Here is a 26,459-nt window from a genome sequence, read left to right as displayed (position 1 = left end):
AAATTCTTTCCCTGCACACTTCCATAGGACACAGTGCCTATTCACTGTAGCCACAGCATTTTGCAATGTGCAGTAACTGCTATATTGATGAAGATGTGGGCTGTTCCAATTTTCTCTAGAAGTAGGGAAGGTATCACAAGAATGGGTGGAGGAGTGACCAGCTCCCAAATGAAGGTTGAACTGAGTGTTATTGGTTAGGATACAAAACCCAGTGATCACACTTAAAATGCTTTCTTCTAACAGAACTTCAAATAAATTTAATTGCAAAAGGAGTTGTTTATGCCTCTTTGAATGCTGTTCAGAGGTCCATAACCCTTATAAGAAAGAGGTTTTTTAGACACAAGGGGAGGCACTATAGAGGAAATGGAACCAAAATAAGCTCACTGCACAATGTGGAGGCAATCTCATGGTTCTCTGGATTCCAGTTTATCACTGCAGGGTGGCAGAAGATCCCTTAAGCAGCTTCAAGTTCTCTAATGCCAATAATTCACTGTACTGCTGAGCAAAATATACTATTTGATACACAATACTATCATCTGCAGATGGTAATAATGCCCCATCCCCAACCACACAAGTGAACAACTCTAGTCATACCTTTTTCTTGATTTCATCCAAAGATTTTGCACTATCTTCAACTTTATCGGCACTAAAAATGAATTCTGTTCATTAGTATAATTGTTCTGTAAAGGTCAAGCAGTCCTGAATACACTCAAAATTGACCCACTTAAAGCAGTAAGCATTTATATGTTGCTTAAGAGACATAAAGTAGAGCCAGTTTATAAAACCCTTTACGACTTACTTATCAATAAACATTGAAGGCGTTATTAGTCCTAATATCTCTGGTTGAATTGACTATTTATTAAGGTAGAATGAGCATTTTAACTGTACACTTCCCACTCACCCCATTTGCATGCTGGCTTGGTGCTTCAATCCTGGTCTGTTTAAACCAGTTTCTCATTATGCTTAAAGTGGGGGACTCTAGTTTATTAACCCTTCTTAAGACAGTTTGATTCTGTTTGTAAACTAGGTTTTCAATTTGTGGCCAGTGTTCAAAACTCCCATTGTTCTAGGTGCATTTTGTGACAGGGAATTTCATTAACGCAAGCAGCTTCTGAGTTCAGGGTGCAATACTGCGCCTAAGATTTCAGATTAAAACAGCAGAGTAGAAGGAAAGGAGGACCTCTTTCTGCCTCCCCGCTTCCAGCTACTATCTGAAGACTGTAGAAGAGACCCTCTTAAGAATATTAGGGGGGTGGGCAGGGGAAGGACTAGACAATGTGAAAAATGTATATAATACTTCAGAAATATTTTAAGATTTCTTCATTTTCAGCTTTGTATTCTTATTTAAAAAGCATGCCTAGACATTCCATTGTTGCACCCATAACCTAGGTTTAAGGTGCCATTTAGCTCCTAGCTTTCATATCTTAGTTTCTAACACTGTTTTTGACATAATGGGAGACAGACTAGGATGGTACTGCTGAAGGTGGTGTGATACAAGGTGAGGAAAGAGAATGGCTCAACATTCATTCTAAGAATGTTATATTCAAACATGGTAGTAGCAATTTTCACTTCCATTCTTTGAGGACAACATACAACCTGGAATTCCAAAATAAATAAATAGACCACATATTAAAAAATGCAATACAGCATACCTAACTACACAACAGTAACCAGAATTTAGAGGATACTTGCTAAAACTCTTCATCACTAAGAATTACAATCATCCGATAACACCTAATTCAATTTTCTGAGTGCCATTCTTGACATAGCCAAAAGAGCCATGCATATGAGGAAAGTATCAGAAGACAGGGTAAAATCTGCAGGGTGCAGAAGTACAAAAGAGAGGAGGACCCTAAACGGGAGAATACCCTAGAAACTAGTCCAGTTAAGAATGAGTATATGTGGAAAGTGGACTGCTGTGGGTGGGGGAGAAAAGAGAGTGGAGTAACTAAAACCCAAACATAACCACTCCAACATTTTGCTGCAGATCTCACTTGTAATTCTATAGCCCTTTGCAGTATATATCTTAAGTGGTGGCTCCCCGACTGTTCAATGCTCCCAAGAGAGGCTTGCCTGGTGCCATCATTACATGTCTTTAGGTGCCAAGCAAAAACATTCACCTTATCCAGGCCTTTAGCCATTAAATAATCTATGGCCTGTTAAAGCTGTGGTGGTGAGTACTGTTATTATGAACATTTTATTATTATTATGATTATTTTTTATTATGCTGTCTGCTATTATGCTTTTTATTATGTGTTTGTTATTGATGCTCCATAAAATGTGTTCTTAATGTTGTACACTGCCCTGGGATCTTTTGATAAAGGGTGGTGTATAAACCGAATAAAAAACGATAAAATAAAAAACTAAATAATATCAAATTGAGAACTGGGCTTTCTTCCAAGGACCTCAAGATGCTGCAAATAACACGGGTTATTTCCCATTTTATCATCAAAACAAACCTGTGAGATAGCTTAAGTTGCAAGATCATGCTGTAGTTCCTTGTATTTAGTCACACAAAATCCGTGGTGGCCCTAAATGTACAGTGGTACCTCTGGATACGAATGGGATCCGTTCCGGAGCCCTGTTCGCAACCAGAAGCGAATGCAACCCGCATCTGCGTGGGTCGCCGCTTCTGCGCGTGACATCATTTTGACCGTCTGCGCATGCGCGAGTGGTGAAACCCGGAAGTAACGCTTTCCGTTACTTCAGGGAGCGCAACCCGAAAGCGCTCAACCTGAAGCAACTTCAACCCGAGGTATGACTGTACATGCTAATTCACACAAAGTGCTTGAGCATCATGATCTGAATGGGAACCTATGTATTCATCTAAAATATGAGCAGAGTTCTGCTTAAATATGCATATGTTCCTCTTTCTGAAACATGACCACTAATGGGAGCTATATAAACAAGAGCAGCCCTACTGGATCAGACGAAATGCCCATCAAGTCCAGCCTGTCTAGTAGCCAGTCAGATGTCTATAGGGAAATAGATACAAATCCAGTTTCAGAGGAAGGATAAATTTAACGTATAAACTTACTTATGTTTAACTAGCTTACAGACGACACTATGCATTTGCCAGTCTTTCCTTTGACACTCCACTGAACAGTAATAGACCTGCTTACACCGTGTGCATCTCAAGGATCCTAAAGAGATTAACACAGCAACACAAAGCGTTGACATTACAGTATGTGGTCAGCAATTTCTGATTCAGTATCCAAGATTTTCTTCTGTGTTCCCATTAAGTTGATGGTCTTTAAAGTCAACCGCACATAGTAGAATTCTGTAATACTAAGCCTCTAGGTTTGAAAATCTTTATTATCCATTGCCATAATTTTGAAAACATCAATTCCCCCCTGCTTTGACATGGAAAAATGTAAGATGTTAATCAACATGGATAAGGTACCCTTGCATTTAGATAAAATATTAAATATAAGTATAGGTTAATTTTTATTTGTATGCAAATTAAGTTCATTCATGAATTTTACTTACAGTATCCAAAGCACTCTACACATAATTGCCTAGTAATCATTCATACATAATTCACAATTTTTGTTCAGATGTTTCAGTTGTGGTTGAGAAATGATGGCTTGTCTAAGATTACTAAGTAAGTTTATGGTAGATGAAGGACACAGGCTTTAACTGACACTTGAGTTCACGTTCCAATTTATAACAAAAAATCATAACTTCAATTTTTTTAAAAAAAAGCTTGCAAGGTAAGAGGTTGCACTGTCTATCAGATCAGATAACAGAAACCTACCAGACATTCTACAAAAATGGCATGTGGACCGGTGTAATTGATCACAGCCTGTGGATAAAGTATTGTCAGGAGCGCTCTGTAGTCTTCTCTGCTTTGCATGTTGTAAGGCTGAAGCATGCACCTGCAATATACATTTAGAATAGTTTGAGCAACATTTATACGCCTTAAAATAGTAAAATACTGCCACATAAATAACAGAAATGAAACCGGCCCCACCAAATTCTATTGTCACATCCACAAGGGAAAACACATGTACTATCAGGGTTAACAAAGGAAGCTGAAAATAAAATTGGCGCTAATGGACACATGTAGAAGAAAATTCAGACTCAAATCTTGCAAACTCACAGGACTTATTTCATTTGCTGAGGATGGTAGGAAGGTACTGGCACCATTCATGGCTTCTGATTTCCCTACAATATAGAATAGTAATGTTTAGATATGACCTAGTTTTTCCAAGAAGTAGTAGAAGGGAGATACATTTCTAATAATTAACCCAGTTGGACAACCAGCTAGAGTTGCATGCTATGCACAATTAGGAGTAAGTTATGCTGAATTGAGATGGACTTACTAAGTACAATATTGCACAGCATGAAATCAATGCTTAATCATTAAACATTTATATTAACCACCACCTAAAGTTGGTAGACTATTCCTAAGCAAGCTCATAATGAGATAATTTAAAGCTGCCCATATGTAAACAGAACTCAAGAAGGCAACTGCCAAGATTAAGTAATAGCTACTCATTGTTCTTAACACTTACAGAGAAGTGATTTGATAACAAAGCTTCCAATTTTTCATCTATAGTAATGGTTGATTTTCTTTCTCCCTGCCCCCCTTTATTTTGCTTTGACACCAACAAAACGTGTTTACATCATTTGTTACAAAAAATACAAAATTAACAAAAAGTAACCTCATAAGTTCTGACAATAAATCTTCTTACATATAAATCTAACTTCCCGTCTTCTCCATACTTCCTTTAATATTTACTAACTTGTTGCAGTTAATCAACAAGTAATGGTTGATTTTCTAATAAAAGAAAACTTAACCTTCTGCACAGCTGAGCTTCAACACTGAAGCCTGGATGGGTGGGTTGTGGGTGGAAAATGACCGAGACTGCTCATACGATACAAAAACTGTAAAAACACAGCACAAAAATGTTTATTGAAGAAAAGCATTTGTTATATAATACACATTTTAAAGCTGAGGTAGTGCACAACTGGAACAACTAGCCATTTCCATTTTCAAAGGTTTCAAAAAGAAAGCAATAAAACAATTTAAGTACTATAAGTGAAATTGCAAAAGCAACACAAAAAATTAAAGGTATTAAAACTATTTTAAAATGAGGTATTTTCCTACCTCTCAGTTCCCCTCCATTCATTTCTGATGTGGTTCTCTGTCTGTTAAAGCTACCATGGCAGCCGTCATAACTGCTTTCACTTGAATTACTGCTACGAGTTTCAAAAAACATGTTAGCCTGCTCACAAATCGAGAAATTGTTGAGAAATTTTGAAGTTTTATCTTCTTCAGGTAAAGAGCTTTTGAAGTTGGGACCTGTGCTGGGACTTCTCAGTGATTCATTTTGAATTTTGAGTTCTTCATTCCTTATAAAACGATTTTGTGCCATCCTGTGCGCATCCGTATCAGAACCAATTCCCTGACAGCTGTAAAGTTATTGTTTAGCAACGAGGAAGATGAAAAGAATAAAAAGCAATTAGCAGCTAAAAGAAAATGTGTTGAATTTTTAAATATTCCAGACCAAGATGTCCTAAGCAAATTTTCATTCAATTTTCTGTATTCTTTTTTATTAAAAATAAAAGTGGAATAAAATAAGTTATTCTACAGAAAATACAAAAACCAGTTTTAGCATTAATGTCTTCCCACTAGCTTCAAACAATCATATTAGGGATTTAACAAAACTGCTGGCACTCCTGAAGCCTTGGGGCATGTCCTCAAGGGACAGCCACATGTTGATGTTTATTGGTACAATCCAGAACTCAGCCAGGTAGCATCAGGTCTCAATGGAGCAGTGTGCCGCAACTGCAGCCCTGCCACTCATTCCAGAAGGGTGTAAAAGGGGTGGGGAGGTAAACTGTTGCACCAGTATGGAACTGGGGCACATATCAATCCTGGATCAGGCCTAATGCAGTCATGTGACAGCAGTGGAACCAGTTTGGGATCCAGTGTTCCAGCTGGAGGAACAGGGAACTCAGTTCAAGTCAACCAGCCCAGAACAAAAGGGGTATGAATTGCTGTGTTAATGTCCTTGCTGAAACAAGTGAAAGCAGAACCTGAGGTGGCATTTAGCAGCAATTCCCAGTAAACTATCTTGCATATAAAGCCAGTTATCCTGTTGTTTTCTAATAAGGAGAAGGCAATGAACACCATAGCTGTCAAATGGCTTATATGCACCAATCCAGTTCATCAAAGTTTGTACAAAAGTCATCAGCAGATAAACAACAATGCAGAAGGTGATGCTTCCACAATGTGACTGGATACTGCAAATCAACTTTACCAAAAAAAAAAAAAAAAAAAAGTTTAATCTTTAATTGGAAAGGATGGATTCTCAACCCACACAATTGCATCAGCAGATCTTGGCTGTTACATGGGCTGTACATGTGCTCCTAACTCCCCACCGATCCACCTCTTGTATACTGCTAGGTCTGCACATAAGTGGGAAAATGCATTAAAACACAAGATAGCAGGGGCTATAATTTCATTTCAATATATAGTTCTTGAATCCCTCCCACTTGATACAGCTTTTGGATAATCCCCTTCTCATTATTTAAAATAAGAGAAAACTGTGCAAGAAAAAATGGCAACTTACAATAGAGCAATGCTAATAGAGTCCTTTCCATGCTGTTCTTATTTTCTACCTGCAGGAAAATCTGTCTCTCTCTCCCCTTTTCCTTTACAGTACAGAAGCCTTTAAAAGAAAACCTTATTTATCACCTCAACACTCTTCTACTGCATGTATAGATACGGCCCTCCAATGTCCATTCTACACGTCTTAAAACAACTGGCTGGCATGTAACTAAACTTTACTCAGTGTAGACCACTGAAATTAATGAACCTAACTTGGTCATGTTCATTAACTTCCATGAGCCCACTCCAAGTTAACCTTAACCAAATATCACCTGATCATTTTACGTTGTGCAGAGTGCACACTGGTGAGTCGAATCTGTGCATGCCGTAGAACTTAGTGAACTTTGATCACTCAGCACTCTTTGCACAAGGACAGGTAAGGGTAGTGTGCCTTAAGTCAGGCCCATTAATTTCAGTGGGTCTACCCTGAGTAAAACCTGAATATCACCTCATTGACCCAAAGCACCTTAACCCAGAAGCAAGCTACCTGATTTCACCAGGATTTAGTGAAATCAGATGTGAAAAAAGATTGTGGCATAATATCAACTGCTACACAAGCCACGCATGGAGGGGGACGACAATGGCAAGGCAGATGTGGGTTCACGGTTAAAACCAGGGACAACGAACCCGGCACTCTCCCCGCGTCTGGACTCCCAGCTTCCCCTGACCATTAGGCAGAACCGGATTTGGGTTTAATGAGGCCCTAAGCTACTGAAGCGGGTGGAACTGGCCACATGACTCAGAAAAACTGTCTGCGGAGCAGACGAACGCCAGCTCCCTCGGACTATAAAGCAAGATGAGCACCGCAATCCCAAAGTCGTTCGCGGCTGTACAGTGGTACCTTGGGCTACATACGCTTCAGGTTACAGACCCCACTAACTCAGAAATAGTACCTCGGGTTAAGAACTTTGCTTCAGGATGAGAACAGAAATCGTGCTCTGGAGGCGGCAGCGGGAGGCCCCATTAGCTAAAGTGGTGCTTCAGGTTAAGAACAGTTTCAGGTTAAGAACAGACCTCCGGAACGAATTAAGTACTTAACCCGAGGTACCACTGTATGTAGAACGACGACAGTAAGTTCAGGACTGCATGGAAATGACAAAATTCCAGCTTAATGCCAGCAGCAGAGGACGAAATTAAAAATCCAATAGAAAAATAAATAAAGCTAAATTATTTGGAAACGAAGGAACATAAAGGCTTAGATTGTAATCTCATTTATACCTATTTTGAGAGTAATAGTAGTACCTTGGGTTACATACGCTTCAGGTTACAGACCCCACTAACCCAGAAATAGTACCTCGGGTTAAGAACTTTGCTTCAGGATGAGAACAGAAATCGTGCTCCAGAGGCGGCAGCGGGAGGCCCCATTAGCTAAAGTGGTGCTTCAGGTTAAGAACAGTTTCAGGTTAAGAACATACCTCCAAAACCAATTCAGTTCTTAACTCGAGGAACCACTGTACTTAACTGTCAGGGGTCCCTTTACCACTTTACCTTTTAAGCTAGTGAAGGTAATGGACCCTTTATATGTCCAGCTGTCCTTTGTCAACAACAAATTGTTGCTGTTTTTTGTGTTGAATATATGCTACATGGTAATTTATGGACCTATTATTACATCATAGGAGCCTACACAACACAAACACTGTTGCTGTATGTAGGTTTTATTTTGTTTTTTATCTTATATTTTGGAAAAGTACATCCAGGTTATTTTCCTTTAATTTTTTCTTGGGGGCCCCAACAGAGTGGGACCCTAAGCTATAGCTGGTTTAGCACTACCACTGGGCAATGCTGCCCAGGAGTTGGGAGTCCAGAAGTACCTGGAGACCTACAGGTTCCCCACCCCCCCACCCCCGAATTAAGCAGCAAACCGCCGCGGGCCCTGCCCTGAAGGGGGCCTAGCGATGCTCACCCACGCGGGGCCCCCTCTGCGGGCGTTACCTGAGGCCTTCCTACTCCCAGCCCTGCGCCCCCGGGGACGGAGAGACGAGGACAGCTGCTGGACGCGAGGAGGGAGGAGGTCTTTGAAAACCAGCTCCTTCTCCTCGATGAAACCCCGCCAGAAGCCTAGAAACGCGCTTCAGCTCGCTGCCGCCACGTAAAGGAAAGAAATAACGCCCTCGACGACGCCTCCCCGGCTCTCTCTCCCCGCTCCGGGCGCCTCGTGCGCCGACCTCCGAAGTTTTATGCCTAGCTTCGCACCACTCCCCTCCCTCGCGAAAACTGCCGCGTAATCTCAAGGGCGCATGCGCTTGCCTCGCGGGCAACAATGCGCTCCGGTTAACCTGAGCGGGAAGGACTTGCGGGGCGGGGGGGGGGGGGAGAGAGAGAGAAGCCAGAAGTGGGGGCTGCAAGGAAGTTAAAACGAAAGGCAGTTCGCGCCGTTTCTGCTTTGCAGAGGCACGCATGCCCGCGCCACATCTTTTGCAGCTTTCCAAACCTACAAAATCCGGCCGCCTGTTCTGCGTGCGAAGGGGCTAATTAAAAAAGCGTCATATTGGAAGTTCCAAAACATTTTATCTCTTGGATCTGCTGTTTTCTGCATCATTTAGGTTTCCAAAGGGGCCATCCTACCCGCTATTTAACAATCCTGGTGGTTCTATGGACCGCCTTTTGCACGTCGCAAACTGCGCGCACCCGAGGGGAATATTAATGACAGAGATTTTGTACTAGGCTCCAGTGCTACACTACTTCCTCCTCCTCCTCCTTTTTTATACTATAAAATCGTTTTTCAATTTAACAGGCAATCGGTTCTGGCGGTGGGGCTGTGAAAGTTTTTGCAGTCTGACTCAGTAAACAGCAGCTCTAATCCCCTGAACCCCGTGCGGGGGGTAACCTGAACCGACGCACCCAGCCAGGTACCAGGGAGAGCCATCCCCCTCCCGGTTCCCTATTGCTCTTGTCAATGGCACGCCCGTGGCAGATGATAAAGGCTGCAGAGCTTTCTGGTGACTCAAGCTGTTTGGCAACGCGAGGCGAGGTGCGCGATCCGGAGCCCTCTTTCCTCCCCCCCGCCCTCTCTCTCCTCCTACTTGCAGGCGGATAAACCAAGTCTCGCCCCGCCTCCGCTCCTCCTCTCTCAGCTGAAACCACTCTGGTGTCTGCGGCAGCCATCTTTGTTGATGTGTCAGCTTTCAGTTCCTCTTAGGAGCTTGCAGCAGGAACAAGGGGAGGAGGGAAGGACGACCCCTCGTTACTATTAGCAATGGGAGGGCAGCTACGCTCGCCAAAGATCTTCTGCTTTCCAGCTTCCTAGCAAACTGGTAAGAGCTATCCTGGCAGGGCGGGTTTCAGACGTGGTTTTTTGGAAACACAAGCAATGTGGATTGATGTAGCTTGCGAGAGCACCTGTTACTAGGCAGGAGGAGTGGGGTGGGGATGGCAGATCTTGCCTGGTGTGTTTTGTTTCCCAATTGCTTCTTTAGAGTTTGGAATGGTTTCGATGCCCCCGATGCTGAACCTTCTAAGGTGCTTCCCGGCATGTTTCCTCCCTCCCTCCCTCCGGAACATTTCTTAGCATAGTAAAACTAGGCTGCTTCTCCGTGTTAGATTTTTGGTTTTTTTCCATTTCTTTTAACCACATTTTTGGCTAAAAGATGGACTGCAGTCCCCCTCTAGAAATTGAAATACAAAGTGGTGTACCTGCTTTACCAGGAAGTGAAATAATAGGTGAGTGCCTTGCCCTCAAGGTCACACACGCACACACACACACACATACACATCATTGTATCATACTGTCTGAATTCCCCTGCTGGTTCACATTTCAGAGATGCCTTTGTACAGGTGTGTGGGTGTCAGCTGTCATTAGAAAGCTTGTCTGTCTAGTAGGCTTTTTGTTTATACATCAAAAGTTGTCAGGTGGCCAAATTGCTCAGGACCTTTAACATTCTGACCCCAAATATTTACGGTTGTTCTCTGAACGTGACACCTTTTATGAACACACACCATCAGTATTGACAAGAGTTGCTTAATAAAGTATTGTTCTGTCCCATGCAAAGCTTGGGGGAGGGATTGTATTTACTGGTTTCAGCTTTATTGATGTCAGTTTATTGTGAGATGTGGAATTTGTCTAAATGTAGTATAGGAGCAGACAATGCAATACTTTCATTCAGTTAAGCTTCGTAGCTCTTCTTGGTTCATCTGCTGTGCTCTTCTGTTCTGCATAATTTGCTTGCATCTGAGGCTTTTTCTCAATGGAAAATGTTTCTTGCCATTTGTACCTGCTTCAAAGCATTGAGATTAGGAAAGCTTTTTTTCTATCTTGGTTTCTGCTTTTTCTTTCTTCTGTTATCAGTTAGTAACCTTTAGATATTGCACAGCAAGTGTTTTTGCTAATCATCCTCCTGAGATTTAGAGCCTGATTCTATATCCCTGTTTGTTTAGGAGTAATGCTACTGAATTCACAGGCATTTACTGCCAGGTAAGTGTGCATATGACTGCAGCCTTTGTTATTGTCTTTGATGTTGAGCTATTAACAATGGGCTCTATGGCTTCCATGTTGGAAAACCAGAAGGCCTTATTGCCTGTAAAACCATACAATATTAGGAGTGGTCACTTACATTATGGCCCTAGTCCCAGAAAGCAGTTCGTTCACAAAACCATTCCACACAGTTTTTCCACAGTATATTTTAATGCTGCTACAAGTGTCTTCCTGGGCTGACTGTGACAAAGATAAAATCCTATGTACCGAAGCATTTGTTTCAGTCAAGTGCCTTTTCTCATTTTGGGGTGGGTGAGCGCCTTTCCCTTTGTTAATAACATTATATATATTAAAAATAGAGTTTGGTTATTGATATATAATAATCCACATAGCTTAGGTACAGGTTAGGGTTGTCTTGTATTTCATTTTTGATCTGCACACTTGATAATTGTTGTGGGCTATGCAAACAAAAGAACTGTTATCTGAAAGCTTTGCTGTGATGTGATTCTAAGGCCAGCTGGTATGAGCTGCTGCTACTAGATCTGTTTATTTTTAAAATATTTATTTCCCATCTTTCTAGGCAAAAGAGATATTCAAGGCAGGTTCCCAAAATAGCAAAAAAGTGCAACATGTATTAACATTAGAGGATATGTAAAAAAGAAATACTGAAAAAGAAGTAAGCCGACAATATTGATAACTGAAATAGCGTAATCATCTCTAATCATCTCACCTCAAAAAACTTAGCAGAACAAAGGTATTTAGGATTGGTCTTAAACATCTAGAATGAGTGTGTAAGATGTTTCATAGCACCTACTGCACTATTCCAGTGTCGTGATCTGTAATACTCTATTGGCATTTCAGGCCAGTTTCTCTATATTTTTTGCCTTTCTATGTGTTTACATAATGGGTTCAGTGTGCCCAAAGGATAACTGATCAAAACTTATTATTTACAAAGTTTCAGGTGCTGCTGTCAAGTACTCATCTACTCAGTGTAGGTATCTGCAGAAAGAGCTGTGCGCTACTGCTTATCACGCTTTGTCCAGCTGGAAGTGGAGGGCTTGGACTCAAACAGTTGAGGGTTCAAAATGGATTTAGCGTAAGGTCTTCAGCTCCTCTTAATTTGCCTCTGACAGCTGTCGTTATTTCAAGTTGTTGCAGCTATGCATGTATATGTATAAGATCAGGTTGATAGGCTAACTACATTTTGGCAAGTGTCTGAATAATAAATCTATCTCTGCCTCTGTCTGTTACATTAAAAATACATTCTCCGTTTAAGCAACCATTTTTAGATTGAAAAAAGGAAGAGATTGGATATAGTAATTTATTTTGTCAATAAACTGTTTTAATGCCTGTTCCTTTTGGAACTTGATTGGTTGGTTGCTACCCCCTTACTGTGCTAAAACCCAACATGAGAAATGAATGGGAATTAAATTTTGAGCTGTAATTCTCCTGTTGACGGAAAGGAGCAAAAAATATTGGAAGAGAGTTGCCTCTCAGAAATATGCTTCTGAGTTTTCCTACCAGGCTACCATACCCCTGCTTCCTATCAAGCTATTATTTGACTCTGTGTAGAGACTTAAATATCATTTATGATAATAACCATGTAAAAAATACTTTCAGTAGAAATACCACCTTTATTAAATTTATATCACAAGTTCTACATTGATTTTTCAGTTAAATCCTGACTGCAGTTTGTAAATCTTTTTGTTGTCTATCCCAAGCTACCAAAAATAAACATGAATAACAATTCCAGTTTCTGGAAGATGCTTTGACTTGGATTTTCCTGGGAAATGAAGTTCTAAAGTTCAGGGAAAACACCTCTGTGCATGCTAGTTCTGATTTGTTGCATGTGTGGTAAATATAAGATTGTGTTCCTAGATGCTCTTAAACTTAAATGAAATGAAATGCAGAGATGGGCCATGTAGGGCTTTCACGGTCATTATCAGTGCCCTGAACTAAGCATTGAAGTAGTGGTTTCATGAGTTTTCAAGCAAAGACTCAAGCATGATCAGGCAAGAACAGCCTTGCCTGAAACCCAAAACAAACCAAACTCTACTCTCATTAATCCTATGGGGCTCTCCTTCCCAAAGGTCCAGAAACTTACTTTGGGGCAGAGGAAATGCTGGCAGATGTTCCGCTCCCATGTCCAACAGACGACTGGGACTACAAGCCCCAGAATCCTTGGCAGGAAATAAATACTATATTCACCATTTCTTCTAATGAGAACACCCCAGAGGGCGTTCCCTTGTGGAAATAATGTGGAGAGCGTAATTTTCCTGCAGGAGTCCCTGATCAGAAATGACATTCCGCCAGGGTCTAGGAGTATCTACTGCCTGCACCTACATCTTTCTCCTGTCCCAAACTGAGTTCCTGAACTTTAGGAAATCAGGGAAGAGAGTGGATGCTTTGTGAGCACCTTCAAATCTTTGTGACTTGGTTGTTTAGAATTTTCAGAAAGGTCCAGCCCCTTTGGGAGCACACAGTTGGGTACTTCTACAACACTGGAACTTGCTTGTCATCTATTGATATGTCATTGTTCTGTTTTTAGTGGTACTTTCTCCCAAGTAAATGCATATAGGATTGCAGTCTTGGTATCCATATATGCAATCAAAGTTAGAATAGGCAGTATCAGATTACCTGGTAGCAATGACCATCCTACAGTGTGCTTTATGAACATGCCAAAGCTTTATGAACGTGGCAAACCAAATGACTGTTGGTTTTGTTGTTCATTTGCGAGGGAATGCTTGTTGACAAAATACTTACTGGGTCCACAAACAGTAGAAATGCTGTGTCCACAAACAGTCAGTAGAATAACTGAAGGTGATTTACTTGTTACCATGTGATTTAGCAATGGATACCAGTTATTTCAATATCCTGATGTAGCTGATAATATGACTATGTATACAAAAAGAGAGGTGTAAGAACTGAAGCCTACCAGAAAGTGATGTCTTCTGCCATGAAAGCCCTGACACTTAATTCTCAATTGTGTGGAGGACTGGCTATGGCTACGGAGTGGTGAGGAAAAGTGGTGAGGAAAACACTCTGCCTATGTTCTGAGGTGCTGTCCTTTATTACTATGCAGAGGGTTGAACACTTGCTGTGCAGTGCAATTTTACACATGTCTATTCACAAGTTGCACAGACTTCAATACCACTTACTTCCATGTAAGGGTGTGCAGGATTGCCATCTTAGCTATCTTTTCTGATGTTGGCTTTGGGGCAGTGATGAGCAACAAGCTTTAATCTTTGTAGCCCTGCAATAAGGGAAGGGGGGGACCAGTTCTTTTCAGTCTTGCAAACCTGAAAAGTAGTGGATCATGGACCCTAAACTGCATAATAAGAGAGTTGTGTTGTGCAGAATGGGCAATGCCCCAGTTGCCAGAGGTGTACACCAGCCACAAAATCTTAACTTGTATCTGTAGCTTGGGGAAGCAGCCCAATCTATTTTGCAGCTGCTCTGTGTATTTCTAATTCGACTAGTTACTCAGGACCAAATTAGACATGTGAAAAATAAAGCTGTGCTCTTCCTACCCCTCCACCCCACTCTGGCTGTCCAATTTACTATAATGGGGAATCTATAAATGACTGTAACTTATTTCCTCTCGCCAGAAATGGATGGACTTTTCAGGCATAGGAGTCCCTCCAGAGTGGATTGAGCCTGTCAAATAGTAAGTTTTGTGCAGAGTACCAAGGTTTGTTTGTTTGTTTTTGTTTTTTTAAAAGGAAATTAGTTTCTGCCAGAATTGGATGCAATTTACAGACATGGTTGCCCCTTCTGAGGAAGAGAAAGCTTGCTAAATTTCAAAATGATTGCTTACAGTGGTTCTCCTGCAAATACAAACTCACTGTTTTGGGGTGGGGAAAAGAAGAACATGGATAAGCAAGACTTGGGTAGGTGAAAGAACGTGTTATCTCAAAGGTCATTGGTGAAAGGTGTAATTATACTACACACCACCACAAGGATACAGTGGTACCTCGGGTTACGAACTTAATTCATTTCAGAGGTCCGTTCTTAACCCGAAACCGTTCTTAACCTGAGGTGCGCTTGCGCTAATGGGGCCTCCCGCTGCTGCCACGTGATTTCTGTTCTCATCCTGGGGCAAAGTTCGCAACCTGAGGTAACTACTTCTGGGTTAGTGGAGTTTGTAACCCGAAGCGTTTGTAACCTGAGGTACCACTGTACTGACAGCAGACCTGGATGCAGACCGTTGGTCAAAACTTTTCTTGGTACATCATATGTATTTCTAGCCAAAATAAGTTTAAAAACCAGCAACAGCCAGCACCTGATCCCGAGGCCATGGAAAAGCCACTAACCATACAGTACAATAACAATGATCTCAAGTTGGTTCTGGGTCCAGGATTCCCCATATTCCTGTGCTTATTGCAGGGCTACTGCATTTTAAAAATCACTGCTGTGCATATATATTAAAGCAAAGCCTCAATGACAAAGGGACTGCTCTGTACTTGAGTGAAGATGATGGGGTATTGTTTTGACCCTCTAGTCTAGGTTTTCTAACCACAGTGAAATAGTTTTCCAAGGCACTCCAATCACATTGATTTAGGAAATGGATGCTAAAATAACTACTAAAAACTATGTTTGCTGTTCTCATGGATCTCATGCCTTCCTCTATGTAAGTCAGTAGAGAAAGAGATTGACAGAGAAAGATGGAAAGGTAGAGAAATTTCATGGAGAATGAGCAGTGTTCTAACACCACTACTGACGTTTTTTAAAAGGCATTCTTGGTTTGTAACAAGAATGTGACTTTCAGCTTTGTATATTATCTTCCATGCTGTATTTCTGATTGCAAATCCTTAAATCTTCACAGATCTGTGTGGTCGCATAACTTTAGTTTACCAAAGATTTTCCTCCCCAGCTATTTTATATAATGCTCTGTTGACTTGTTCCTGCTGTTAATCCATTTTGTTAACTATTACCTAACGTTGGATTGGTAAAAATACAGCCCATGTAGTTAAGCAGTATACTGTAGTGAACTTTACCTTGGAAATCATCTATAAGCAAGTCCAGAACAGAATGCAGATCAGGTCATTCTATGAAAATTATTATGGGATGACTCATGGAGGACATAAACTGAGGAAAGCAATATTAAATATTGAAAACGTAGTGAGATATTGGAAGCGAAGAAATCTACAGCTGAGCTGAAGGTGTATAGCTGCTGTTGATGTTTAATATTAGTCATTAGATAAATAGTTTCAGGCATTTCATCTTAAAACCAAAATGGAGTATCTGCAACCTTAGTCCTCCTATTTTTTGTAATGAAACAAAATAAAGAATGTAAAGAAAAGGCTGTTTATTAATTTAAAACTTGGGTAATTTTCAGTATTGCATTTTGTCTGCTGTCAGTGTGGGCTGTGTTGCATGCAGGTGGAAGAATGAACTTGGAGAACTTATTTGGGCAAGGTCATGTTCTAGAATAGCAAAGGGACAGCAAATATAGTCAAGTGTGGTATGTCTGGGATTATTTACTGATGACACAGGCATTCAGCAAGCAGTGGGGAATAACGTATTTTCCTATCAATATATTTGCTCGGTTTAGACCAGGGTTTGAATATTGGGAGCATCTTCCTTGCCTGCCCATCCTCCTTCTTCACTTCCTAGTTTGTGGTAACCATAGGTTGTTGTTTTTTTGTGATGCCTGAATTGGTTACCACTAGCCATAGTTTCTCCTGCCAACTTAGCAGTTCAAAAGCACGTCAAAGTGCAAGTAGATAAATAGGTACCGCTCTGCTGGGAAGGTAAACGGCGTTTCCGTGCGCTGCTCTGGTTCGCCAGAAGCGGCTTAGTCATGCTGGCCACATGACCCGGAAGCTGTACGCCGGCTCCCTCGGCCAATAAAGCGAGATGAGTGCCACAACCCCAGAGTCGGTCACGACTGGACCTAATGGTCAGGGGTCCCTTTACCTTTACCTAGCCATAGTTTAGCTTCAAGTCTCCTCAAACCATAACTCCGATTCCAGTTTAGAGCCATGCTATGGCTAGTTTGCCAGATAGGGCCGGAGATAATTTCAGTATGTAAGGAGGAAGGGGGAAGGCATGGCAGCTTGGTACATGTGACATCTGAATTGAGTGTGGCTAGAGTACTGGGAAAATGTTAACATCTCTATGGCAAATTGATAAGTCTTTAGGAAAGACATTGAGATCCCAAACAAACATTAAGAATGCACAATTATTAAGGTTTCTAAAAAGAGACTGGAAAGGTTCAGCCAGGAAAAGAAGTCAGTTGCTGATTGCCCCGTGAGCTTTAATATTTCTGCTGTTTTTGTGTGAAGGGCAATTCTTTATAGTGTTTGCTTTTCTGCTCCAAGAAATTCTGAAGGACATTGAAAATTTCCACCCCTATTTTTTATTCTGTACATCAGGGTTCACTGTGTTTGTTGTGAATTACAGTATATATGTTTATGTTTGGGGTTGTGGGCTGTTCCTGAGATTGATGGCTGACTGTCATCTTTGGAGAATATTGGCATCTTTGCAAACCTTCATTCCAAATTTGTTTGTGTATGTGCTGTCCCTTTCTGCTGCCACATCTTTATCAAGTTGCATTGGTGATCTGGCTTGTTTATCTTGCTTTGGTGCATTTTTTAAAAAATTGGGACCAACAGATACTGATGAAAGTAAGCAACATGGAATAAAATGGTATAGTACTGCCTCAGCTTCACACTCCCCCCCCCCTTTTTGTTAGCAGTAAATTTTATTTTGTCAGTACCACTCTATACAATATGTTAATTTTTTCTTCTTTAGATCTTATTCCTGTTTCCCCATACATCTTTTACCAGATGTTTAGAGAGTGATCAGTGCTATTAACATGCTACCGTAATAAGCAAGGAAATAACACTGGTTTCATTTATTATGTTTAGTTTCTTGTCCTTTTGAAGTGTAGTTAACAGTATTTTAAAATATCTACAAGGACTTCTGATTTTACTAACTGATTTGAAAGGAAACATTGCATTTAAAGGGACAGCTTAAACAAATTTCTAAAGCAGGCCTTATAGCACAGTCACTTGAACTTTACTTTCACAATAAGCTATAGAATCTTTGTTCCTTTATAACAAGGCGCAGCTCCCACTTATCTGTTGAGAGCAGGAATAGTCCACACAAAGGTTACACTTAAACAGCGTAATGTTATTTCTTTTAGTATTGTGTGATAACACTTTAAATACTATTAAGCTAAAAATAATACAGATCTTGGGCTTCTAACTGGAATAAAAACATTTTATTTGTACACGTCTTTATCACTTTCTGTGACGGCAAAGCAGTATTTGTTGTTTGCCAAGAATTAGAAGATACCCACTACTGTATAAAATAAAGTGCTGGCTATAGAGCATCCTGTTTACTTTGCTTTTTTGACTTTAAGACATCTAAGAAAGAGAGGAAATGAGCTATTTGTTTTGTGCTCAGTTGCTTAATGTTCTGTGTTAAAAGGGATTTTATATTTGGATCGTAGGAAAGTCTTAATTATATATATTTAATGAGAAAATGAGAGTACTCTGCACTATTCTTCTAGCAACAAATAAAAATAATATGCAGATGTACATAAGGAAGCTTCTTACTATGTGTCTTGGAAAGTGCTTTGTCTATTTTTCTGGCCTCTGTGGGTTTGGAGACCTCTCAAGATATCATTGTAACAATCCATTAATCCAGGGGTTCACAGTGGGTACCTGGCAACACCTTATTAGCTTATTTGCTGGTGACATTGCCATCATCAAGGCCCAAAAGCTGCTCTTCCAGAGGTAATTAAAACTATAAATTATTGTTGGGTGGTGTTTGGTTTCTTTATAGACTATGACAAATCAGAGACCTTGTTTTGGAATGTGAACTTGCAGACTCAACCAGATATTAGATGATCCACCAAACTTGTTCTACCTCTTTGCAATGTTTTGGGGTTCTGATTCCTAGGAATCTGAACAAATTGCTTCATTTAAAGTACCCTACTCCCACCCCCAAACATATTGTAGAGGACTTGAAGGCTTGGCAGGCTTTGATTTTTTTCTATTCTAGGGAGGGTGGCTACTGTAAAAATGGTAGCACAGACCAGAATCTTGTTTCTATTTCAAGTCCTGTCGATTTCACATAATACCCTTACCTCTTGGCAACTTCTTATTTTTTACCGCAAAATTGAATCCAGCCAGGGAGGCTGGGAAGTCCTTTATTTACCAACATATTTTGATGCCCTTCAGCTATGGCAAATCGTTCTGATGATTTTAGCAGATCTAGCAACATCTTGGGTTGCACTGGATGCACAAGATTCTCCTTCTCTCCCTCTAATTGTGATCCCCTTTTTGCTCCCAAAGAAGTCAATATGGAAGTCTTTATTACACTATAGATATGTGGAACAGAAGGTGTAAGAAACTAGCCTGCATACCCTCATCCTTAATCCCCCTTCCTTATATACCACAATTTCAGGCTCAAAATAAATTAACAGTATCTACTATTCTTTCCAAAGTGGGACTGCATCGCCTGCAAGACTGTTATGAGAACAACATGCCAGTTACAGAATCACAACTCTCGGAATACTTGAAAGATTCAGGAGTAGATCAGCTATGTATCAATCAGATTGGCATCATCTTGAAAGATCCCATGTTACATGCTGTAGCCACTAGAGCCCTGGAACCTTAGGAACATCTGGCTGTGGCAAGCACCCCAAAAGGCAGGGTCTTTCCACTTACTGCTTTGAAATCAGTGTGGGAAATGAACCCTATAGGTGAACTGAAAAATTCTCAGTGGCTTAAGATCTGGTCCGCTTATCCCTTTAGGTCCATGTCTGCTAACATTAGGGAGTGGTTCAGTGCTGGTTTTTAACTCTGGTCTGACTAGCTCATACTGTAAGATCTGGTTCCCCCTTATGCTGGCGGGGTTGTAAGGTACGAGGAACATATTTGCATATGTGGTGGAACTGTAATTATGTACACAAATTCTGTAAGTAGGTTCCAATGGAGATAGGTAGTATTGTTGGCAAACAGATCACCTTGGATACTAAGCTATGTCTCTCTTATCTAATTTTGATGGTGACAATGCCGACCTTACTGCTCAACAGTAAATTCTATATCTGTTGGTTGCTGCTAATCCAGTGATCTCTCAAGGGTGGAAGGATGCATCTTGTTATTCTGTGGTATAAGAAAGTCATAGTCATTGCTATTTCTGAAAAACTGACTCAAAAAATACTTTGCTTCTGCTTGGGAGTCGTTTGTGATTTATATGACCAAACAATCTCTCCGTTGGCACAGTCCCACTAAATAAGTTTCTTTGGCAACATTCATGAACATTTGGTATGGTTGGTAGAAATATGAACCTTGCATTGCACCATGGAATATATTTTATGTCATTCATTCTTTTTAAGCTTTCTATGATTATTATTTTATTATCTTGTAAATTTATTCTTCCTGTTTTTACAACTGTTTTTAAGTATAGATAGGATGAACCTCTGTAATCATCAGCTGGTCAAAATCAGCCCTTTGGAATGTTCTATATTAGGGCCACTTAGGCTGTGATGTTTTCATTATATGTGATATTTAATATGTATATATTTTAATTCATATAATCAAAGAATTGAAGTGACCCCAAGTCCAACCCCTGCAATGCAGGAATATCGACTAAAGCATTCAAGACAGATGGCCATCCAACATCTGGTTAAAAACCTCCAATGAAGGAGAGTCCAAATAATTCTACTAATACTTTATAGATAGATATACCCCAATTTGGCACCAGGGTTCCTGAAGTGGAACAGGCAGCCTTAAGTCCACATTTGAATGCCAGGTGCCATTTTGAATCAAACTGGCGTACCAAAATGTAACTTTGCCCAATTTGGCAGGACAGTTCCAAACTGCATTGATTGGGATGCCTCTAAAGATACTGTCATTCCAGTTTTACATGACACTTCCAAAGATCAAGGACTAGGTTTTGGTATATGGTTGGATATCATTGGACATACTCCTCCCGTCTTTTTCTCAATGAAGGTCATCCATAAGGGTAACCAAGGCTGATTTCAGTCCCATACTGTGGTCTGTGCCCAGATTGGAAAGGATCTAAATAATCAGTGAGATAAATGTTTAATCACAACACCTATCATATATGTGTTTCAGACAGGCAGAGTGATAACAGGTTTTATTAGGAAAGATGTTTTAAGCTGGCATTTGAAGGAAGAAGAAAAAGATAGTATCACATAGGTTTTCTGGGAGAGAGTCCCATATCACATGTAAGGCAATGCCTTAAATATATATGCAGTAACCCCTGTTATCTAGTAACCAGAAGAGCCTTTAAATGTAAACAAGTACAATGTCCATCAGTTCTGTGAAAGATCAATTAATTGCAATGAGTACAATCTGCTTCTATCACCTAGAAGTCATACCGTCTGAAGAAAAGCCATGGACTTTGTCCCTTCCTAGGGTAGAAAGCAGGAAAAGCTTTTTACATTTTTTCCTCATCATATCTGGTAACAGGAGCGTGGGTGGAGATGGCGCAGCTATATGACCTGCCCAGTAGCAGATCTTTCAGGAGTCCCAAATCAAGACATTTTGCTTATAGTAAACCCCACTGACTAGTCATGGCAAAGGACAGGCCAAGTTTTCAGTGTGCAGTTAAGCTTTTTGTTGATTAATCAGTTGAATGCTGCAGCTTGATCATTTGGCTTTCAATATGCCACTTGAACCCAGCTACCCACTGACTTTCCAAGTACTGGAAGCAAAATACTCTTATACTTTACATTTCCCAGCATGGATATAGGACTGTGAAACAGCTCTGATGAGTGGGGATTGGGTGCGGCATGCAGCATAAACCTTACCTCTGGGAGTGGTAGTGCAAAGTGTTACCGCCTTGTGTGTTTGTACAGACATAGTTCATTAGAACATAGGTTTTCAACTTTTTTGAGCCCACAGCGCCCTTGACCAACTACATTCTTTCTGCAGCACCCCTGTGGGGCTCAGGAGCCCAGTTATGTCACCCCTTGCCTGCAGAGCTGGCAGTCTCTCACCCTTTTTCGAACCCGCTCTTTTGTGGAGTGTTCCCTCAGCCTCCTCGCCTCTCCTTGGGAGTCCTCTGGGCCGCCACTGCTGCTGCCCCTGTTATCTGAGCTGCCCCACCCCCCACTCACTCTCAAAGAGAAGTGCCTCCTCACACTGCCCCACAGAAATCTGGGACTTGTCTGTCCATTCCCAACAGCAAGGGCTGGCAGACGGACTGGCTGGCCTCCCTCCTTCCTTGCTTGCTTGCTTGCTTGCTTGCTTGCTTACTCTGAGGCCGTCTCAGCTCCTGGCAAGCAGACCCCCTGGCCAGCCCCAGAGGTACCATTCACCTACAAGTCTACAGCTGTGCAAGATTTTGGGAGGCAGAGATGTGAGAGGGCATCAAAGGAGGGAGGGAAGGAAAGAGGGACAGAGGCCACGGCACACTGGTTGGAAACCACCGCATTAGAAATATTTGGTTAAAGAGTTAAATCCCGAAGTATCTAACTTGCCCTTTTTTTAGGTTTTATGACTCAATCTATGCTGATACTCATCTGTGTATCTTTGGTAGTTGTTGAAAGCGATCAAGGTTATTACAGAAAAAAAAAATGTTTTATGACTCAAAACTATTTTACTCTTACGTTTTCTTCCCAGAGTCTTGGTGGAAAGATGGATGAGCAATTACAAGAAGAGCAAAGTCCTCTGAATCCGGTCAACCTTTCAAAGACTGATGACGTATCTTCTAGCTCATCAGCTGTTGAAGAAGCAGAGAAAACATTGGGAATTCAGGATAGTCTACAGACTGCAGACACTGGAGGTGAAAAAAGCCCTTTGAGCGTAGAAAATAAACAATTGACACTGGATCCCAGTTCAACAGCTCTTGATGCAAGTGGAAATGGGGATGTTGTTGATGCACAGCCTACACCAGACGTTAATGGAGATGGAGGTGGAGATTGTTGTGCTAAACCATTTGAAATGCAGACAAAAGAGGACTGCTTACCTATGGGAGACTGTAAAGGAGAAGTTTCTAAAACTGATGACACAGATCGATCCCTGGTACACCTATTGCATGACGATATGAAAGGGCCTCACGGGGTCTGCTCAGAAAGCCCTTATGACACAGATTGTACTAAGAATCTTATCTCAACTATTCAGAACGCTTCTTGTCAGGAAGCTTTGTTAGAAGAAATAGAGTCTGAACTACTATCGACGGGTTTGTTGAAAGACCATAAACTTCCAAATGGGGTGTGCAAGAGTGAAGCTACCTTGGCTGTACTTGAAAAATGCATGCAAGATAAATATCTGCAGCAAGAACACACAATAAAGAAGTGAGTACCGGGCAAACATCCGCACATAGATCTTTAAACATGAATGTTATTCATTACGTATTGTGGAGTTACAGCTTTGTGCTGTGTAACTATAGTGATGTCTTTGTGGCTAAATGGTCAGCTTGGGCAAACAACATTGCTTTGCAGGAACGTTTTCAGTTTTCAGTAGGCAGAGAGATTAATTCATATATAAACTCATCAGTCCATAAAGTGACCATATGGTTTCCCAAGCTTACGTTAGGTAAGGCAATCGCATGCCAAAATTCAAATAACTGTGTGTCAGGTGTTCTGTGGGGCTTTAGATTTCTGTGTCTTTTTTTATATATACTCTCCTTCAGTTGATGGATTCAGACATGGTGTGTTTGAAACTGAGTAGCTTTCAAAAACAGTTTGGGGTTCGGTGTGCGGGTCTTCTGTTTAATGGATAAGAGTAAATTCTAATGCCTTTGAGGATCAAACTATTGGTTACTGTATGTTAGTCCAAAAGCCCCTTTCCTTTGCAATACACTCCAGGGAGGGGTACTTTGCAGTGAGGATGGGGGGACAGAATGCTAAACCTCTTTCCTGTGAGGTGTTTCCTTATTCTCACTGCCACAATTGGATTCTACAACCGTGTTTGTAGTACATTTAAATCTAGAACATTAATGGGCAGGAAAAAACCAACCTGGCAGGAACCTTGGTTTTCTTTTAACTGTGTTTCATTCAGGTTAAACTAAATTTATCTCATTGCAGTTTAGCTCTGGCCCCAGCTTGTATCCAAGGATCACTTTGCTGCTTGGTACCTCTCTACCCACTGCAGTTCCTTATGCCCCCTGAAAAGCAGCTGCATGGGCTTGGGAGGCCCTCTGGAATACTATGGGATACTGTGCAGAGGGCTCCAGTAGATAGGGGTTGTGGCAAAAATCGGATGCTGCTGCTTTGCCCAAATGGTAGTGGGTTCCACTACTGGCAAAGCCACTATTGAAGACAGCCCGCTGGTACTTTAATATTAGAGGAAGAATGCAGTCATTTGTAGTAGCTTATTTGCTACCTCATTTGAATTACTTTTAGCGAGGGTTTGAAACAGGCCTGCAGTGATGTAGGGTTAAACACACCAGTTGCTTCTTAGTACAGCAATTTTTAGAACTTACTGACTAGGCATATGATGTAGCACAGCTACTTGCATGCAGACGTCATCGAAATCTGTAGTATTTGTGCATGTTTTAATGTAGTTACCAAAGAAAAGACAAATATGGTGACTAATATGCAGATCAGTAGGATAATCAGAACTTTTGGCCTTGGACAACAACATTATTATTTTTTTGTCAGAGCTTAGAAACCTGAGGTGTTCTCCAACAGTATTTGAGAAGCTGTGTAGGACCCTCCTTCCTTTGAGTCTTCTTCCAGGCTTGAAGCCTTACATCACAGAGTAACTGAAGCAAGAAGAGAGAATGAACAATTAATTGAATGTGTTGCTACTGAACAAGGTTATCTAATAACATGAAATAATCAGAAGCACATTAAAGTGCACTAGAACACATAATGTCACTAGAATCTTCTGATGAAGGAAGAAATGGATGCCACAGAAACTTAAAAGAGAGACCAAAATCAAATAAATTATCTATCTCTTCTGCTCTTCTGGTCCATGTCTCTCATCCCTCTGCAGTGGCCTGACAGCTGGCAGGGCAGATTTCCATGTCACACTGACGTATGTATGGGCCTCTGTGTATGAGGATGTGTATTTTGTAATGTGATAATGGCCGTGCCAGTCTGTCCAAATATATATTTTGCTCACTTACACATGTAAAAATATGCTGATGTCACCATCCTAACACTTTACCTTATTTATAAGAAAGTAACTGTGTATATGGAAAATAGTAAGGGCAATAGGTTCAATTTTTTTCTTGGCAAAAAATAGCAACCCAATACTCTTTTTAATCTCTCTCTCTCTCTCTCTCTCTCTCTCTCTCTCTCTCTCTCTCTCTTTCGTTCTCTTTCTCTTTTAAAGCTGCTTCTGGGGCAAGGTAGAGTATCCTGCCCCAGTAAGTAAGCTATACTCTCGCTTGTGAATTGTTTATCAGCAAAGACCTTCCCAGAGCATGTCTGTGATTACAAAGAGACTTTCCAGCCATGACAGGATGGTGTGTGAAAAACTTCCAAACAGCTGTGTTTTTTAAGTTCTTAAAAATATTGATTTTATACATAAGCTATCACTGGATCTTGCAGTTACAGGAAATGTCCTCTGCTGCGAGTCTAAACCAACCAAACCCTGTGATGTAATAACTTCCCAATCTTGCAGGAAACATGTTTACTGTATGTTTTAGGTAAATTTTACTTTGGTCCACTTTGAACTGAGGTAAACTTCCGTTTCCAAAAGAAACAGAATTTCACTGAGAATCAAAGGTGGCCCTTGGGCGGTGTAATTTCAGTAGGCTGGTGCTGGAGTTCAGCAGTCTTTGGTTTTTTTAAACTATGGCTAAAGAAATAGGAATAGGACACAGGATTTTGTGCTCCCCTCCCATACATAGCCTCCTCCTTCTACCACCAATCTTGAGGTAACCCTACCCTGTTCCTTGTTGTAATACATGCACTGATGTTTCTTCTTGGGCTGCTTAACCCATCCTTTTTTACCAAGACATTTAGTGGTTACTGTGCTAAGGACAATCCTATGGGACATGCCTACTTAAGAAATGAGTTCCTTTGTGTTCAGTGGGGTTACTCCCAGGTAAGTGAGTCTGGGATTGCAGCATTTATGTCAGTGTCCATACAATAACAAATGATGGTAAAAGGCAGTAAGGTGAGTGGAGAATGAGAGGAGGTTGTACAGTGGTACCTCGGGTTACGTATCCCTCTGGATACATAATCTTCGGGTTGCAAATCTTCGCCTCATGTGCGTGCGCAGAAGGGTGCCTCCGGTTACGGACTTTTCGGGATACCGCCAGGCCTCCGGAATGGATGCCGCCCATAACCAGAGGTACCACTGTAATTCCAAAATCATGGCTAAGCAACCGCTACCATTAGATCTGTCCCACTAAGAAAACCTTTATTTCTTTCTTTAGTTCAACAATGTCTATACCATATAACAACATAGTTTCTAAGTACACAGTGAGGTTACAAAAGAGGTAGAGATGATAAAAATCAGTTAACATTACCCATCAAATCAGAAAAGC

At 41.0% G+C, this 26,459-nt stretch overlaps 2 protein-coding genes across 9 annotated transcripts in view; one reads left to right on the top strand and one right to left on the bottom strand.

The window, feature by feature from the left end:
- The window catches only part of TDRD1 (tudor domain containing 1), a 30,459-nt gene extending 21,552 nt beyond the window's left edge, over positions 1-8,907 (bottom strand). The window contains exons 1-9 of one of the 5 annotated variants that reach the window (XM_028730203.2): positions 8,552-8,907; positions 6,582-6,680; positions 6,330-6,417; positions 5,114-5,418; positions 4,804-4,890; positions 4,103-4,167; positions 3,758-3,878; positions 3,038-3,143; positions 595-646 (exon numbers count right to left, since the gene is read on the bottom strand). In XM_028730203.2, coding sequence (XP_028586036.2) covers positions 595-646; positions 3,038-3,143; positions 3,758-3,878; positions 4,103-4,167; positions 4,804-4,890; positions 5,114-5,381 — 699 coding nt within the window. In that variant the 5' untranslated portion in view covers positions 5,382-5,418; positions 6,330-6,417; positions 6,582-6,680; positions 8,552-8,907. The remainder of the gene's footprint in view (positions 1-594; positions 647-3,037; positions 3,144-3,757; positions 3,879-4,102; positions 4,168-4,803; positions 4,891-5,113; positions 5,419-6,329; positions 6,418-6,581; positions 6,681-8,551) is intronic. The other 4 variants (XM_028730202.2, XM_028730205.2, XM_028730206.2 and 1 more) reach the window with 4 other exon arrangements.
- A 781-nt stretch (positions 8,908-9,688) lies between these two features.
- CCDC186 (coiled-coil domain containing 186) overlaps positions 9,689-26,459 on the top strand; it is a 47,310-nt gene continuing 30,539 nt past the window's right edge. Inside the window, exons 1-4 of one of the 4 annotated variants that reach the window (XM_077930247.1) lie at positions 9,689-9,873; positions 10,994-11,030; positions 11,611-11,784; positions 22,637-23,310. In XM_077930247.1, the coding sequence (XP_077786373.1) occupies positions 22,652-23,310 (659 nt within the window). In that variant the 5' untranslated portion in view covers positions 9,689-9,873; positions 10,994-11,030; positions 11,611-11,784; positions 22,637-22,651. Of the gene's footprint in view, positions 9,874-10,993; positions 11,031-11,610; positions 11,785-14,626; positions 14,698-22,636; positions 23,311-26,459 lie in introns of those variants that run through there. The other 3 variants (XM_077930246.1, XM_077930245.1, XM_077930248.1) reach the window with 3 other exon arrangements.

This window comes from Podarcis muralis, chromosome 6, assembly GCF_964188315.1.
Source record: "Podarcis muralis chromosome 6, rPodMur119.hap1.1, whole genome shotgun sequence".
NCBI classification, from domain to species: domain Eukaryota; kingdom Metazoa; phylum Chordata; class Lepidosauria; order Squamata; family Lacertidae; genus Podarcis; species Podarcis muralis.
This window is presented reverse-complemented; position numbering and strand designations above follow the sequence as displayed.